This window comes from Triticum urartu, chromosome 7, assembly GCF_003073215.2.
Source record: "Triticum urartu cultivar G1812 chromosome 7, Tu2.1, whole genome shotgun sequence".
NCBI classification, from domain to species: Eukaryota; Viridiplantae; Streptophyta; class Magnoliopsida; order Poales; family Poaceae; genus Triticum; species Triticum urartu.
Window position 1 is genome coordinate 67,283,619 of NC_053028.1, and position 17,977 is coordinate 67,301,595.

Consider the following 17,977-nt stretch of genomic DNA (forward strand, 5'->3'; position numbering starts at 1 on the left):
CCGCTGTACGCTTCCAATCGTCGCGTCGCGCGTCGCCGAATCAGCCGCGCCCAAGATACTTGGTCGGCCCCACCCGCAGCGAGGTTTAACAAGACACGAAGGGATTAGCAGCAGCAGCAGAGAGAGACGCGCAAGTCTCAGAGACAGATAGAGTCATAGATAGAGAGATGTTGTGTACGTAGCCAGGAACCCAATCCATCCATCCATCCATCCACCCGGATCAGATCATCAGAGAGGGGGAGGGTGGGGAGCGTGGAAGAATCCGCTTTTGGCCTTGGCCGCGCATATGCGTGCGCCTTCCCTTCCCTTCCGGCCGACTGACAAACCCAGCCAGGGAGGAAGATCGTTCGTACCACGACAGGCGACAAATCTTCCCTCCCACTGCCGTCTCTCCTTCCTTCTCTGTCGTCTCCGTCCTCCTCGGCGCCGCTTCCATCCATCCATCCTCCCCACGGTGTGGGGGTTAAGGCCGGAAGGGGGTGGGTAGGTACGGTCGGGCTGCTGTTTGCGGTTTTACTACTGTATTTATTAGTCCACGGGTCGCCGCCCGGCCGCCTGCCTTGGCTTGGCTTGGGGGGGGGGGGGGGGGGGGGGGGGGAACCGGGGGGGGGGGGAGGCGGCGGCGCCCGCCGGTGGACGAGCGCTACACGGCGCCGCAGGGGCTCTACCCGCACCCGGACATCGACCTCAAGAAGCTGCGCCGCCTCATCCTCGAGGCCAAGCTCGCGCCCTGCCACCCGGGCGCCGACGACCCCAGGCCAGACCTCGACGAGTGCCCAATCTGCTTCCTGGTCAGTCCTTCCTGCCCCCTTTCCCAATCTCTCCTGAGCTTCTTCTTCCTCTTCTTCCTCCAGTGGATCCATAGATTATAGATAGATGCAGAATTCTGACCAGCGCTTCTCCCCCCCTCCTCCGCCTGCAGTTCTATCCCAGCCTCAACCGGTCCAAGTGCTGCGCCAAGGGGATTTGCACCGGTGAGTCAGCTAGTTTCCCTTGAGAATTATTCCAGACGGATGTCTTCTTCCTTAATTCGCATGGTGTTTGACTTGCTCTGCTTCCTGCCTGCCTGCGTGCAGAGTGCTTCCTCCAGATGAAGTCGCCCACCTCCTGCCGGCCCACACAGTATCCTACTATCTCACTTCTCATCATCGGTTCTTCCTAGGATAGTACATGCTGTCCAGGGCTGTTTCTTGTTCTGGTGTCACAATCATGTGCACCACACCACACCCGATGGCAAATTCTTGTTTAAGTAGTTGCTGTTCCTTAACTTCTAAATAAGGTGTCCGTACTGCAAGATGCTGAATTACGCAGTGGAGTACCGCGGCGTCAAGACGAAAGAGGAGAAGGGCGTCGAGCAGATTGTGAGTGCCTGTACTAAAACTGTTGTCCATTGGTGTCGGCTTTCGTTTCTATGCTATAGTTTTGCTATAATTGGGCGGTGCTGCGAAATCGTGTGTAGGAGGAGCAGAGGGTGATCGAGGCGCAGATCAGGATGCGGCATCAGGAGCTCCAGGACGATGCGGAGCGGCTCAAGAATAAGCAGGTTGCTGCTTCGACCGACGAAGTAACGACCGCACGAGTCGAACCTTGTGATACTGGTGGCACGTCCACCCCAGGTGTGTAGATTGCCATAGGGCTATCTGCTTCTCTCTCTGTTTTTTTTTGTTGCGAAGCAATTGCTGACTGGCGATGTCCATATTGTTGGTAGCTGCAAGCAGTGCCCAAGGGAATGATGCGGTCTCAGGTCAAGTACAGCATTCGGAGCTGCTATTGAGGAATGCTGAACGCTTAAGGCAGTTGCGGTATGTACTGGCTGACCATTTTCTGCCTTCTATCCTGCTCAAGTTGTGTGACTATGTAGCATCAATCAATTGTGGATTGCTTGTGCCCTCTAGATAAAGCTCAGTTGAAGTACTGTAATTATTGTTGCTTCAGTGGTTTGGACCCTCGCTGAAAGTTTTGTGTGCAAAGTAATTAATCCTCAGTTGCACCTAATTGGGGAATTCGATAGCTTACCACCTGTACTTATCCGTAATCAAAGTGTCCTTACTTATTCCCCATTATAAAATGTGACGGCTCACTATATGTAATTTCTGATAGAATTTTGTGCAGTCTCTCCACCTGCTACAATAGTGATGGTCTGCCTTGCAATTAATAAGTAACAGGATGTGTCAGCTAGATACTTATATGTTGTCTTGTTTGTTGTCAAGTAAGGTCTTGGCAGTACCATGGAGGAGACAATATAGCTATCAGTTTAAGATTTCTGTCTGCTCTTTTCTGTAGCAGTTTGTTGAACATCTTCGAGATGCCCTTGGCACCTTGATCATGCTGCTCTTTACTTGAAGCTAAATGGTTGTTGTGTGATCAATTAATACACCCAACTCTTGGTGTACCTTAGCTAAGCACTACATATATACGTGTTGCTGCCTTTGACTTTTCTAGAAGATCTTCAGTTTAATTGTATTAAAACAATATGAGAATCTCTACCTACATATTATGTTCAGTGGATTTCGTTACTAGGAGCTATAATGCTAAGACATCCATCTTGAACTGAGGGTTCTCTATGGGAATATCGTGGAAGCATCTATTGCTTGGTAGTCTTTCGTTTCCAGTAAAGGTCTGTTGAGTCTGAAATGCACCTGCTTTAAGGATCAATATATATGGCTTGAAAACAGAATTGTACTGTTTTCACCCGTTCCTTAGGCCCTATTAGGCAATAAGTTAATCCCTTTTCTGAGCATTTTAGTTGTTTTGCTTTAGTTTTCATTAGCTCTTTGTCGTTTTGAGGAGTTAGAATCGAAGCCATCTAACCAGTGTTCCCGTCTTAGGAAACCATAAGAAAAGATGTGCTAGTTAAAAGTTAAAACACACTTGCTGCCATCCTGTTTCCTCGTACTAACTATATTCGTCTATATAGTATTGTTGTAATGTCATTATTGATGAATTCCTTAAAATGCAGGGATAATAATTTCGATATGGATCTTGAAGAAGTTATGCTTATGGAAGCGATTTGGCTTTCTGTGCAAGTATGTTAAGATATTGCTGAATGAGACCTCTTGCTAAACGTATTTTCCAGTACCGTTAATCTATATAACTTCTTTCTTTCATTCTTTTCTTAAAGAGCTCATCTGTTAAGTTTCAAAAAGGTGTATACAGGGATAGGTCACATTTTCCTGCCACATCACTTAAAATGAATTTTTAAAGGGTAGTTTGTAAGCATGCTGATTGTGTGAATTCTTAATAATACGGCTTACCCATACTAGCTACCTGTTTTGCTGTTTACCATCTCCATCCGCATAATAGCTGCTTTTCATTAATCATCATATGTCCTATCATTGGTCATCAGTCGGTTCAATGTCCTTTTGAGTTACATGCAAATTAACCTAGAACTTGCTTATTCACATAAATATGAATTTGTTGCTCATCACTTGATATGTGAACCTGCATGTGTTACCTCAAAAATTTGTGCATGATGATCATTGTCATGTCTGCGGCTAGCCAGGGTAGGTGGTTTCCATCAGTTGATTTTTAGAATTTTTAAGGAATAAAATACCATTAGATTGATTCGTAGACACTGCTAATTAACTTAGAACTTGCTTGTTCACATAAATCTAAATTTGCTGCTCAACACTTGATATGTGATGAACCTACTTTAAAAGTTATGCATGCCGATCATTGTCATGTCTGCGGGTAGCCAGGGTAGGTGGCTTCCATCATAGTAGAATTGTATAGAGTTTTCAAGGAATAAAAAACCATTAGACTTATTGGTAGACACTGCTTGTCGTATAATGGTGGAAAGGACAGTACTAATCATCTTACTAAAATTACCATGAACAGGATCAGGAAGCCTTAGGAAATCCGGGGAGCATAGGTGCCGTGCCACCAACACTTCCTCTAAGATGCTACGATGCGTCTGGGGCCGCTTCAGCAGAAGCAGCTCCACCTGGTGGATTCGCCTGCGCGGTCGCGGCTCTAGCCGAGCAACAACACATGCTTGGAGACCCTTCCAGCGCAGCCACCTGCCAAACATCAAGACACGACATTCTCAGCAGGTCACAAAGGTCCTTCACAGAGGACCTGAGCATAGCCGGGAGCAGTTCCTCGGCCACCAGGGTCGAGGAACCATCAACCGGCAGAACGCCGCAGGCAAGAGACGGCGCGGATTACTCCAACAACGACGGGTGGTCGGAGGCGGCCGAGGCCAGCACCAGCTGCGCCGGCTCCGACATCACGGTAGAGGCCGGGGCTGCCAGTTTGGCGGCTGCTGCTTCGGATGTGTCGAGCATCGGTTCGGGCAATGTCCCTGATAGCTTTGAGGAGCAGATGATGCTGGCCATGGCGCTCTCGCTGGTCGATGCCCGGGGGGTCGGAGGCTCTCCTCCAGGGCTAGCTTGGCGGTAGCCGCTTTGCCCCCTCCTATTTATTCGCTTCGGCCGGCTGGTGTTGTTCTTCCTAGGTTTCCTCTTGTGTGACATAAAAAAGCATAGGATTTTAGGATGGGGGCGGGTAAACGAAGATTGGCTGTTGGATGGTGTGAAATTGTGAATAGGGACTGGTGGGATAAATCTGCATATTTTTGCAGGTAGTGCTTGGCCATTTCTGTTCTTTTCTTTTTGTTTCTTGTTAAATGTAGAAACTAGGTTGTGTCAGCCTGTGAGGCAGACCTTGTGCCTGCCTGCATAGCTAGATCGTGTGTGCCGTTGATGATGCAGAAATTGTGTAAATGGAGAAAGTGTCTCTCTTCTCACGCTGTGGGTGATCTAAATTACTGTCTGGAGGATAAATTACTCGTGGAGGCCACACGTTACGTCAGTGCTTATTACTACATTTTTGAGGCTGTCAGTGCTTGTTACTGTATCATTCCTGCCATGTGCTGAGCTGAAACCGGAGGTGCAGGCTCCGTGCCATGGCGGAATCCTCATGGCTGGCGCCGCCCGTGTCAGAGCCCATGGAAACTGAGGCGGCCTGTACTACTAGGATGCGGACGGGCTCAGTCAGGCCCGCGCCGTGCAGTTTGGCAGACCAACTGTTCAGCATGGAACGCACACATCACAAGTTCACAACCGATCAGCAGCTGCATTTCTGTCTGCACTGCAACACCAGATCACTGGCATTTGTACCTCGCTCGGGAGAGGACAGCCAGAGCACGCACGTACACGCTGCTGGTGTGTATGCTTTGGGCCAGGCCGGACCCTGCAGTCTGGATTTCTACTCTAGCCCAATCTGCTAGGAGCCACTCCGCATATGAAGGGCGCTGCATAAATTATTTGGGGAGATGCAGATAAATGGAACTTGCTAGCTATATGTGTCAATCATCGGTATGCGTAACCACTATGCGTCTCCTGTTCGAAAGGGTTACATCTATAAATATGCATGCATTTGCATATTTATAATCGTGATTCTTTCGAATTGTCCAACGTTATCCATGGACAGCCCGAGTATGTGTAGATTGGGTTCTTTTTCCATATGCTCTGCTCCGGATCCGATGCAGAATTTCGTCAGTGCCTCCCTGTTGTTCTCCGGGTACACATCCTCTCTGCTTATTGCCGAGACGTGTATCAGGAGAACAGCGGGGAGGTGCTGCCAAAATTTTGCGTCGGATCCAGAGTAGAGCATGGGAAAATGAACTCAATCTACACATACTCGGGTGGGATTAGGACCTATCTTTACCTATTAGCGTGTAGGTTGCATGGACGTAATAAAACTGACAAACTCCATTAACTGATGGATATGGTTTGCTTAATTATGTATATATTTCTTGTGTGCCCAGTAGGAAGTCAATATGAGTGATCATGCATAGATGTACACCGGTTACACTAGTCAGAAAGTTTGGACCGAGGAATTGTTAACAAAAACCAAGGGGTTTGTTAGAGCCGCATTTGCAAATGGCAAGGAATTAAGCTGGTGCCCCTGTGCCTGTTGCGACAACTATAAAAAGAGGGATAAGCTTGAAATGAGTAAAGACCTGCAGAAGTTTGGTTTTACGCCTGGTTACACGGTCTGGACATTACATGGTGAGTCTGCCTAACATGCCAGAGCCGAGGTGGTTCATCGTCGCACCGACGAGCATGGTACCGGGACCGCAGACATGGTGCAAGACTTTGACGATGCTTGTGACTCAGACGAGGAGATGGAGGAATCTGCAAAGGCCTTCACTGAAATGTTGGAGTCCTCAAAACATCCTCTCTACGAGCACACTGAGCTTTGTCAGCTGGATGCCATCTCATAAATAATGGCTTTGAAGGCTCAATTCAACTTGGGCAGAGAATGCTACGACGCGATGATGACAATATTCGGACGATTTCTACCCAAAGGCCATGTGCTACCTCCATACCTATACCAGTCAGACAAAATCCTTCGTGCTCTTAAGATGCCCTATGAGAAGATACATGCCTGTGAGAAAGGATGTGTCTTATTTAGGCTTCAGTATGAGGACTTGAACTATTTATATTTCCTTATATCATGATAAATGTTTGTTATTCATGCTAGAATTGTATTAACTGGAAACTTAGTACATGTTTGAATACATAGACAAACAAAGTGTCACTAGTTTGCCTCTACTTGACTAGCTCGTTGAATCAATGATGGTTATGTTTCCTGACCATAAACATGAGTTGTCATTTGATTAACGGGATCACATCATTAGAGAATGATGTGATTGACTTGACCCATCCGTTATCTTAGCACGATGATCGTTTAGTTCGTTGCTGTTGTTTTCTCCATAACTATACATGTTCCTATGACTATGAGATCATGCAACTCCCGAATACCGGAGGAACACTTTGTGTGCTACCAAACGTCACAACGTAACTGGGTGATTATAAAGGTGTTGTACAAGTGTCTCCGATGGTATTTGTTGAGTTGGCATGGATCAAGATTGGGATTTGTCACTTCGATTGTCGGAGATGTATCTCTGGGCCCTCTCGGTAATGTACATCACTATAAGCCTTGCAAGCAATGTAGCTAATGAGTTAGTTACGGGATGTAGCATTACGGAACGAGTAAAGAGACTTGCCGGTAACGAGATTGAACTAGGTATTGAGATACCGATGGTCGAATATCGGGCAAGTAACATACCGATGACAAAGGGAACAACGTATACCGTTATGCAGTTTGACCGATAAAGATCTTCGTAGAATATGTAGGAACCAATATGAGCATCCAGGTTTCGCTATTGGTTATTGACCGGAGACATGTCTCGGTCATGTCTACATAGTTATCGAACCCGTAGGGTCCGCACGCTTAACGTTCGGTGACGACCGGTATTACGTGTTTATGTGTTTTGATGTACCGAAGGTAGTTCGGAGTCCCGAATTTGATCACGGACATAACGAGGAGTCTAGAAATGGTCCAGACGTAAAAATCGATATGTTGGAAGCCTATGTTTGGACATCGGAATGGTTCCGAATGAAAACGGGAGTATACCGGAGCGCATGAAGGTTACCGGAACCCCCCGGGGGGGTATATGGGCCTTATTGGGGGAAAGAGCAAAGGAGGGGGCGCGCCCCCCCAAGCCCAATCTGAATTGGGAGCCCCCCCCCCCTTCCTTCCTCCTCCCTCCTCCTTCCTTCTCTCCTAAATCCAACAAGGCAAGAGGGGAATCCTACTCCCGGTGGGAGTAGGACTCCCCTTGGGGCGCGCCTAGGAGGCCGGCCCCCTCCCCTTCCTCCACTCCTTTATATACGGGGGAGGGGGGCACCCCATAGACACACAATTGATCATTGATCTTTTAGCCGTGTGCGGTGCCCCCCTTCACCATAATCCACCTCGGTAATATAATAGCGGTGCTTAGGCGAAACCATGTTCCCGTAGAAACATCATCACCGTCATCACGCCGCCGTGCTGACGAAACTCTCTCTCGAAGCTCTACTAGATCGTGAGTTTGGGACGTCACCGAGCCGAACGTGTGCAGATCGCGAAGGTGTTGTACCTTCGGTGCTAGATCGGTCGATCGTGAAGACGTACAACTACGTCAACCGCGTTGTCATAACGCTTCCGCTTACGGTCTACGAGGGTACGTAGACGGTACTCTCCCCTCTCATTGCTATGCATCACCATGATCTTGCGTGTGCGTAGGAATTTTTTTAAAATTATTACTTGACATTGGTTTTTCCCAGGACCAAAATGCTCTCTCTCTCTCCTCCTTAATTGTTGTGTCATGCCATTTTTTTGCTTATGTGGCATGATTAGCACGTGTACATCACAAAGCACTGGTAAGCTATAACCCCTCCCTCTATCTTATTAATTATTACTCCCTCCGTTTCATAATATAAGAGTGTTTTGGACACCAACGCAAAGAAGTGAGTGTAACACATCAGCAAAACATCTATGAAACCGTGCTAAGAAATATGCATACAAAATTCCCTCGATGAAGTGAGCCTTTCCATTAGCGCTTACAAAATTCCCTAATAATCTCACCGTATACAGACCTACCAAAATCAGCTTCTGGTAAAATTACAGTGGAATCCCACACTCAAGTTTGACGGGGGGACATTTACATTTTCTCGATACATGACCACACGCATTGGGTTCCATTCTATTATTATCTGGCGATAATGAACAATATCATCAAAGCTGTTCAGGGACCAAAAATTTAATCAAGAGTGTCCAGGAGCAAGCAACGCGTTTTATTCGGTTGTGCGGCCGACAAATGAATCATCTGTACCCAACCTTTCCCTCTCTCTCAGGTACTATATCATTTCATTTCATACCCTGACAGAAGCACTAGTATATCATTTGAATTTCGCGTTCTATATTGCCACTCACGCCCACATGATTCGCAATCGCAATGGAGGTACATCTGATTAATCAAACCATTATATAAAGCCATCATACATTTTGTAAATAAATCTCAAGCTGCTGCTACGCGCGTCGTCATGCTGGCCTGTCGCACTCGCTCCATTTCTTATGAATATTCTCTTGCAAGTAGTATCTGTACATATATTTCCAGTTCATGTATGTAACGGTCGACTTGTCGCCATGATTAATCTGAGGTAGCAACAGCTAGCTAATCTGAATAAATATCCAGTGCATGCTGTGTGGATCCATTGATCCTGTAGCATCTTACAAAGATGATTGGTTGTAACGTCGTTTATTAAGACGAACGGCAATCGGTTATACCAATCAAATTATTGTCTGCAACTCAAAAATATATTTCAAAATAGTGTGTGTGTGTGTGTAATGTATGCATACTAATTATCATAGTTATATGCTAATCAAGCAATGGTTGCTCATGCAATTATCAATTAGTTCCAAGCCTCTCAACCGACGGCTCACGCCGACGTGCAAGCACGCAAATCCGGAGCAGGTCCGGCAGCAAAGATCTCGACGGCGATTAGCCGTCTGTCCGATCATAATCAAGGTCATCGTCGAACAGTTTTATAATATGACCCGGCCGCGGTTTCGATACTGTCCGAGCCCCAGTTGTTGCAGACGACACGAAAGCGGGTGACATGGCCTTCAACATGGCAAAGTAGAGGGTGGACTGTTCCTGTTATCCACCTCACGATGTGGATCGGTTGGACAAAAACCCAGCCGAAAAGTGCAATGCAATGCATGCATAGTTGAATTCAATCAGTGCGCAACTAGATCAAATATATGCATCGACAATTTCGTGAGGAAATAGCGTATTACAGTATCATTGTGCGTCTACTTGACGTTGTTGGAAAAGCAAAACACATCGGATTAATGATGTTTAGGTGCTCTTGATTGGACCCGTCAGTCTCCCCGACTGATCCTGATCGGCACCTTGATCATTCGATGCGTTGCATTCAGGTGAGTACGCGCGTACACATCTATCAAGACGATCTCACACTACCTTGCATTGCACTACACACATGTATATGACATATGAATCGAAACGTAGCAATCATCACCCATAACAATCATTGTACACGCGGCGATCCCGACGGCCTGTCTCCACGATGGCAAGCAGCCACCAGCAGCAAATCATGCAGCCAAGTTAGCTAGGATAGGCGCAAATTGGCTTGGATATTTATTTGGTCGTTACCTGTAACTTGGGTTGCATTTGAGTTTAATTTAATTTCTCCATAGAACATACAGAAAGTGTACGTACCATATACTTGTTAATTAGGTTTTTTCAGAATATAATACTTGTTATTTTTTTGCGTAAAATAATACTCCACTTGTTAGTTGATTGCCACTTGTTTTAATTTCTTGAGCAAATATTTTTGAGTAAATTTCACTTCCCCATAGTGTTAACCTTGTGACAATGTTTACCCAGTTACGAAAAATCTGCACACTATCACTTGGTGTGACCTTGTGACGGCTTCTACCAATTTTATCAAAGAAATTCTCCAAACCAAGAAAGTGGAGCCATGCTAAAAATTGACACATTCGTTACTGAATTTGATTAAATCTGACATGAATTAGTGTATACATACCCTTATTCATCCAAGCTATCTAAGTTAATCCAGTTTTCATTTTAAGGAATAAAGTGACATTGAGTAAAAAACCTCCACATTGTCACAAATAAGGGGTAAAATATGGCAAACATTTTGTAGTTGAATAAAATATTGTTACAATGTTCTCTCGCACAGCCTTACCCCTCTTAATCTCCGTCCGCGAGCCCGTGGTTTTGCCTCCCCTCTGCTAGCCGCTTCGGCGGCCGGTAGCGGGGAAGGGAATTCTAGTGCCTCGCTCCAGTTAGTAGATAGGTTTAGTCTTGGGGCAGTGCTTGGGCAGATGGAGATGTTTCATCTTCGGGTAAATCTTTCGGGCTCTGATCCTTCTTGAGTTGTCCATCGGGACGGATTGGACGGAGCTCTGGCGTAGATTCCTTCTAACTTCTCGGGGCGGTGAGGTTAGGGTTTCTCGTTGTGCGTACGTCATGATGAGATTTGGTTTCAGGTTCTTCAAATATTGATTCAAAGGTTCAAAAGTGACGATTGTGGCTCTGGGGCGTTGGCCTTAGGGGCACGCGCATAGAGACTTCCCAGCTGTCATCAACAAAGGTCAGACCGACTTCGATATGAGAGAGGAGATAGTGGCGCTTCGGTGGCTCGTTTGGGGCGGCAATAGTGGTTGTTTGTTATCTATGGACCTTGATGTAATTTCTATTATGTTTGAAGTGATTTGTATTTCCGACGAACCTTTTCCTAACACAGTACAATCACAATTGATCACATACACACACCCCATGAACGCACATAGGCACACCCTATATCTATGAGCACATCCGAAATACTGAGTCGGCACAATATTTTAAGATTGACGAAGTCACTATATGCGCCACTCGAACCATATGAGTTACGTTCAGCTCGCACGAACCTTTATAATAGATATGGACCCTTTTTGCAAAAAGAAAAATTGCCACAATCGTTTTAAGTAGCAGGTAAAAAAGTGGAAATTCTGCATGGACAAATATTGTGAAAAGGAGACTAGCGAGGCCACAAAGATCGATCTACAACGAAAGGGAGGAAACGGAGACACTTATTGCTTACTCGTCCAAAGCATGCAGTACGATATGGAGCAATCAATCGCTCGAAATAATTCGATCGCCTTCTCTCTAGCTTTAAGTAATAACAATCAGTACACAAAAAAGCGCCAAAACCGTGCATAGACCGGGTGCTTTGCACTGCACGCTGTCCTGTCAACGTATGCTACATTGCCATTTTTCTCTCACTTCGCTTTTATCAAGCTTTAAGCCCCAGCGCTTCGACACCAATTTCATGAAGGACAATCTTGTCTAGTCTAGTAACCAACGCGAGGTCCGATGGAGACACGCCTTCGCACGTCCCCCGATGACGCTATTCACACCATCGAGACGAGGATATGATGTCGGCGACATTATTTGTACGGAGGGACATTGCCACCCCCACACTAACCAAGACGTTGAACCTCACAAAAATAAGAATGAGGTCCCTCCCGCCAGCGGGGGGTCGAGATCCTTCGCACCTCCACGACCCAAAGGCCACTGGAGGCGGGGCGGATTGGCGGCGACGCCGACGAGAGAAGGAAGGAGATTTCTTACACTCTAGTTTAATTTTGTGTATGTAAAAGTGATGATTTTGTGTATGTAGAAGTTTAGTTGGATTTTCTGTCCCGAGCTCAAATCACCGGATGAAAAGTAAAATCCAATAAAATAGTAAACCAAAATTTTGTCGATGGACATCAATATATATTCAAACATCATGCAAAGTTCCACCTAGAAATGACATCCGTGGAGGCCTGTAAAAAATGCCATCATAATTTTGTACAACCTTTTTCACATTTCTTTGTCACGATGTCACTATTCACATCCCCATAGGACATATTTTGTATATACTCTTGCTGTTGTCGTGTCATTTCTTCGAAAACCACTAAAACAATGCCGGGTTCACAAAAAGGAGAATAAAAAGCCCAGCAAAATCAGATATCGTTATGTCTTGGGAGGCGCACTTTGCATACAAAATAGGCATTGCTAGATACTCCCTCGGTAAAGAAGTATAAGAGCGTTTGAGTGACCTAAACGCTCTTGTATTTTCTTTATAGAGGGAGTACAAGAAAATTGCCCATGGTCTCTTGAAAATCATGTTTCTTTTCCCCAAAAGAAATCATGATTTTTATAGTGCAAGTTTGAAACGGATGGAGTAAAATAGGTGTATACCGGAGGGTGGCATGGCAAACGTGCGACCAACCACGCATCCGGGCGGGGGCGGGGTGAGTGAGTGGCACGCGCGGTGAGACCAGACCAGACGGTCCGCCCCTTCCGGATCGGCTCCCCGGTCGCTTTTGGAGCCAGCCAACTAGGCAAGCCAAGCCACGCCACCACGCACGGTAGGAGAGACAGAGGGAGAGCAACGCCAACGTACCAACCGTTGGGAGGGATCCAACGTGCGCAGCTCTCCTCATCTTATCCACCCTACTTCGGTACTTCCCCCTGCCAAACACTAGCATAGGATTCTACTACAACTATGGAGAGAAAAAAGAATCACATAGCTTGGTAACCTATGAAAAAGGGCAGTCTTGTGTGTGGGAGATACATCCAATCAACAGCTTGCTCCGAGCTGGATTATCCACCTTGGATCCGTTAATTCCCTTCTTTATCTCCGCATACACAACTTTGACCGCTGGCTTGCAAAACGATCTTATATTCTAAAACGAAGAGAGTACTTTTTATTACATGTATATAGCAGCGAGGATCGATTAAATAAAATTTCTAAATTACGATTTACACGAATATAACGACAATGCAAATCTCATCCCCGCTCTCGCAATTTAGGGCGGTGGGGGGAGATCTTCTCCCCCGGTTAGAGTTTCTAGGGCGTGCGCAGGTTCTAGCCCTCAATCCGGGAGACAATATGCGCGCTATTTAGTTCCATTAATAAGTAACATAAAGTGAGGACATAAGACCCGCACTCACCCTACCGAGCCTGGAAAAGAGGGAGTATGTACATCGAGAGCGGAGTACCCCGCAGAGCCGTGAAGTGCAAAATCGTATTCTCTCCGTCCCATAATATAAATTGAGTATTCTTCAACATGGTACGCGCACCGGCCGGACAACAGATATATATAACCGTAGAAGATCCGTGGCTGGCCTCCTCTGGTGAAGTGGATCCCCTGCCTTGCAAGTCAATTGGAAAGTTACCGCTTGTCCCCCACTCTCACTGACAGCAAGATCACTAGATCAGGGCAAGAAAAATATTTAAAACTAGTAGTAGTAGGGTGATAAACTCCACCGCAATAAAGGCATTTCACACCGTGATAAAAATACTCCCCGAAAAAGAGAAGCGAGTCAGCAGAGCCATCAAAGGGCCGGGGCGTGCGCGTGGGCGTCGCGACGACGGTGGAGGTGGTGGAGCACACTGGCAGCCAGCCTCCCTCCTTTCGATCTCAACTTACACCCTCCTCAACGCCAACTCCAAGGCAAGGCAAGGCAGGCGCAGAGAAGGAGAAGGGAACCCTGCACCTTTCCACCTTCCCTCTCCCCCTCCCCTCCGTCTCCCCCACGCGACCGCACGAGGTGCAGGACGGGATCCGTCCGTTGCTTCCCACGGCCGCCTCCGTTCCGTGGACTCCACCGCGCCCGCCGTCCGTCCGTCCGTCCCTGAAAGCAACGCCTGATCGGATTCACTCGGGGGTCGACTGCCGCTGCTCCGCGACGGCCACCGCCGACCTGCCGCAGGTACCGCCGCGACTACTTAGCTCCTGCTCCGCTCCCCGCTCCTCTCTTCTTTCCCCTGCCTCTCGGGCTGTTTGTTTGGTAGTCTCCGCCCCGTCCTACACGCCGTGCGTGAGTGCGTGCGAATGGGGGAGCGGCGGGCTGGGCGAGCCATGGGTCCGATTTGATGCGATTTGGTTCTGGAGAGCTTGGTCAGGTGCGAGGAGGAAGAAAGCCCCGATCTTTCGTCCAGGGCCCGAGAGATTTCCGTTGGGTGGGTGGGTTCTTCTCGGGTTCTGCTCTGATTTGCTGCCCCTGTCAATTGTTTTATTCGATTCGAGTTGACCCGCCATCCTCGTTCAATCTGCATAGTACTACTACCACTGCAGTTTTTTCTTGAGATTTTGGAGAATTAAAAGGCTTCTCTTTCTCCGTTTCTCATGCTCCCGCTGCTGCCGTTGCATGCTCCTAGTAGCAGCAATTCAGAAACCCTGCGTGCGATTTCCTGTTTACTGTCTAGATAGCTGACATGAGTCTCAGAGAGATTCAGTTCAGGACACTGAACTTGTTCATCGGCTGCACTAGCACTAGCAGTTTCCATCCAAGCCATGTTTGTCTTCCTACAATAGAATAAGTGAATACCCATTCAAGCCCATGTTGCACCATCTTGGAGATGCTGTGACTTTTTTGTCTCACCCCAAATAAATCCTGCAGATATAATTTACTCTCCTTTCCCTTTCATGTGATCCAGGCAAGGGAATTTTCAAAGGAGAAATCTGAAGAGCACACAAACTTCGTCTCCTGAGCTGAACTCCTGGTCGACGAAGCAGAAGCCATGGGGTCAGGGGACTGGTTCAAGACCATCATCAGCAAGAAGAAGTCGAAACGGGGCAAGTCAAAGCACGCAAAGGTACCCCCTCCATGCCTCCACCCACATCAACATGCCCCCTTTCTTTTCTTTACCACTCTCCAGAATCCAAGAAAAATATTATTACCATCAATCTTTAAATTTCCCTTTAACCCAACCTTCCACACCACACCCTGACTCACCCCGGCCCCCTTGCATGCCTTCGAAGCAACCTGAGATGAAAGAAAAAGATGCCATCGGTTTCATTCCACATCATATTCCATCATTATTCAGCAGCGAGGGCCAGGGCAGACAAACTACACCGCTTTGTGCTGCTACAACTTGGTGACTTGTCGCTGTGGCAATCATAATGGAGGAAAGTGAGAAAGCTTTGGTTTGTTTTGCCGGTGGCAATAATGGGAAAGGTGTCATCGATGCTGACTCGTAGCACAGTTTCTCTGTCGAGGGTGGGTGCTGGCTTGGATTTTGGGATGGGAACCATGCCTGCTTGCCTGCGTGCCTTGCAGAGTTTTGGTGAGCTACTGCTATGTGCTATCTGTATCTGACCTTGCCCACTGGCTTCAGGACGTCTGAAATCGTCAGCATAGGTGTTGGACGTGATAAACATCCAAATATTGCTCCTTGGTACTAGATGAGTTATGTCATCTATGTTGATATTTTGTGTGATATGGTTGGGGAAAACTGAAAGCCATGACCATTCTTTGCTATGCAATTAATCAACAACATTTTGGGTCAGATTAAGTTTCTGAATTTTCAGAAACTTGTGTTCCTTAGAAAAGAAGTACCCCGCGAGTTACGGTGTGGATGTACAAATGTCACTTTTGGCCGTTGTTCATTGGACTGGTCTGTGAGAGTAACTTGACTGCTGAAATGGGTCCAGAGAAAAAAGACCGTTGACTGTTGAATTGGTCCTTCGTAGCTTCTTTTTTTCTGCCACGTCGATTTCGATATGCCGATTGGCCTAACATCCCTTGACCCATTCCTTGTGATACAAAATAGGTGGTCTAAATTAGAATGAACTCTGGTACAAATTCGCTGTTCTAGTAAATGCTACTGACTACATTCCATTCTGGTCAACATTGACAATGAAACTTTTTGTTGCAGTTGTATTTGTCATACCATCTACAGGCATATTATTGGTTTTCACCTGGACATCTGAACATCCTTGGATGGATTAAGCCATAAACATTTACAAAAGATTAAATTGTGCATTCATCCTGACATGCTTCCTTTTACATAGAAGGTTGCTGCGCAACGCAATGGAGCCAACCTGCCGCAGCAAAAGCCCAGCAACGCTCCTTCTTCCAGCAGCGACCCTGAAGACAACGCAGCACTGGAAGACTGGGCAGCTACCCGGATTCAGAACGCGTTTCGGCGCCACAAGGTAATATCGACAATCTACAGCAAAAACTTCATTTCTACTGTTTGATTGAGCGAATAGGTAACATATTGCATTTTCCCTACATAATCATCACTTAAATGCAGGCAAGGAGGACGCTCCGTTGCCTGAGGGGAGTTAAAAGACTGCGCATTGTTGGCCAGAGCAATCCAGTTACCAAGCAGACCAGTGCCACATTGAGCTACATACAGTCTTGGAACAAGCTACAGGCTGAGCTAAGAAACCGGCGTGCTTTCATGGTCACCGAAGGGCGCAACAGGAAGAAGAAGCAAGAGAATCAGGTCAAACTTGACGCGAAACTCCAGAATCTGCAGGTAATTCTCTTTCTTGCGCCAACTCTGTTTCTTCATCAGAAAGTTGCCCATTGGTTAACTTTACTAGGGACAAGAGTATGAGTTCCTTGACATTTTATCTTGCTCATCGGCATGTTTTTATCAGGTTGCGTGGAATGGAGGCTCGAATACCATGGATGAAATAGTTGCCAGGATACATCTAAGGGAAGAAGCAGCAGTAAAGCGTGAGCGAGCCATGGCATATGCGTTTAACCATCAGGTTCATACTGGCTACTAATTCTCACACCGCAGCACATTATTTTGCAACAGTTCATGCCTAAAGATTGTAACAACTTCCCTTTTGCAGTGGAGGGCAAAGTCTGCCACAAGCCAAGGAAATTTCAACTATGGGGTCGGGAACGGTGGCTGGGGCTGGAGCTGGATGGACCGCTGGATCGCTGCACGGCCATGGGAGCCCCGATCCATGGTCACTCCTGAAAACCCGAAGAAGGGACAATCAAAGAAAGACAACACCAGCACAAACCAGTCAGCTCTGAAATTACAAGGTGCAATCAGTCTAAGCAACAACACCAGTGACCGGAAAGTTCCCAAGAAGAAGTCATCTCCCTCTCCTGATAAGAAGAAACCGGTAGCGAAAACGGAGCAGAAACCAGTAGCGAAAACAGAGCAGAAACCAAAGGCGGCAGGCCCTCCCAAGGCGAAGTCGAAGGACATGAAGAGGAACCAAGAGAAGCAGCAACAACCCGCGGTTCCTGCGATCACTGCTTGAAACCCGCGGCGAAAAGGTTACCGGACGCTGTATGATACATCCTGTGAAGTTTCTCTTTTCTTTTACACTCTTATGTGGTTTGTCTCTTACATTGCTGTTTTATCGGAACAAGAAGTGACCAATGTAGAATGTGTTTGGTTTGCGCGATTGCACACATACCTAATGAGAGTGGTTTTTGGTTAGGACTAGGATCTCTACTGTGCGCATTGTATGCGGGTGTGTAATATGATGCCATCTCTGTCTGCTGGGCTAAAATGGTTCTGTCGGAACAAAAATTCAAGTTCCATCTCTGTTCCTGACAAAATTTTAACTTCTTGGTTGTAAGTGTGTAACATATTGTTCTAGGTGATCGACCATATATCAGACAAAGGACTGAAGGTGCCGGGGACATGATTTTTCTGATAAACCTTTGCTAAGCAACACAAGTCTTCAAATTCAAACTGCATCTACTTCCACATTCTCATATAATCTGACTAAACCAGCTTGTGTATACCTAGAGCATTTGGAATTTTCTCTTCTTTCCATGTTTTGCACAGTTTCCAGAGCG

The 17,977-nt window shown here is 46.7% G+C and overlaps 2 protein-coding genes across 7 annotated transcripts; both read left to right on the forward strand.

Moving 5' to 3' along the window:
- Positions 1–484: 484 nt before the first annotated feature.
- LOC125519767 (E3 ubiquitin-protein ligase GW2-like) lies at positions 485–4,812 on the forward strand. Its single transcript, XM_048684523.1, has 8 exons — positions 485–791; positions 923–974; positions 1,077–1,122; positions 1,280–1,361; positions 1,460–1,616; positions 1,709–1,802; positions 2,960–3,026; positions 3,838–4,812. Exons 3-8 carry the CDS (start codon positions 1,091–1,093, stop codon positions 4,399–4,401), a joined length of 996 nt encoding a protein of 331 aa, XP_048540480.1. The 5' UTR covers positions 485–791; positions 923–974; positions 1,077–1,090; the 3' UTR covers positions 4,402–4,812.
- An 8,935-nt stretch (positions 4,813–13,747) lies between these two features.
- LOC125520079 (protein IQ-DOMAIN 9-like) lies at positions 13,748–17,714 on the forward strand. Of its 6 annotated transcripts, none has more exons than XM_048684879.1 (6): positions 13,748–14,125; positions 14,853–15,011; positions 16,210–16,353; positions 16,455–16,682; positions 16,807–16,920; positions 17,008–17,714. In XM_048684879.1, exons 2-6 carry the CDS (start codon positions 14,937–14,939, stop codon positions 17,428–17,430), a joined length of 984 nt encoding a protein of 327 aa, XP_048540836.1. In that variant the 5' UTR covers positions 13,748–14,125; positions 14,853–14,936; the 3' UTR covers positions 17,431–17,714. The 6 variants fall into 6 exon arrangements, with proteins under 6 accessions (XP_048540836.1, XP_048540839.1, XP_048540837.1 ...); XM_048684882.1 differs by having other exon boundaries at positions 16,213–16,353; XM_048684880.1 differs by lacking the exon at positions 13,748–14,125 and adding an exon at positions 14,176–14,375.
- Positions 17,715–17,977: the final 263 nt, after the last annotated feature.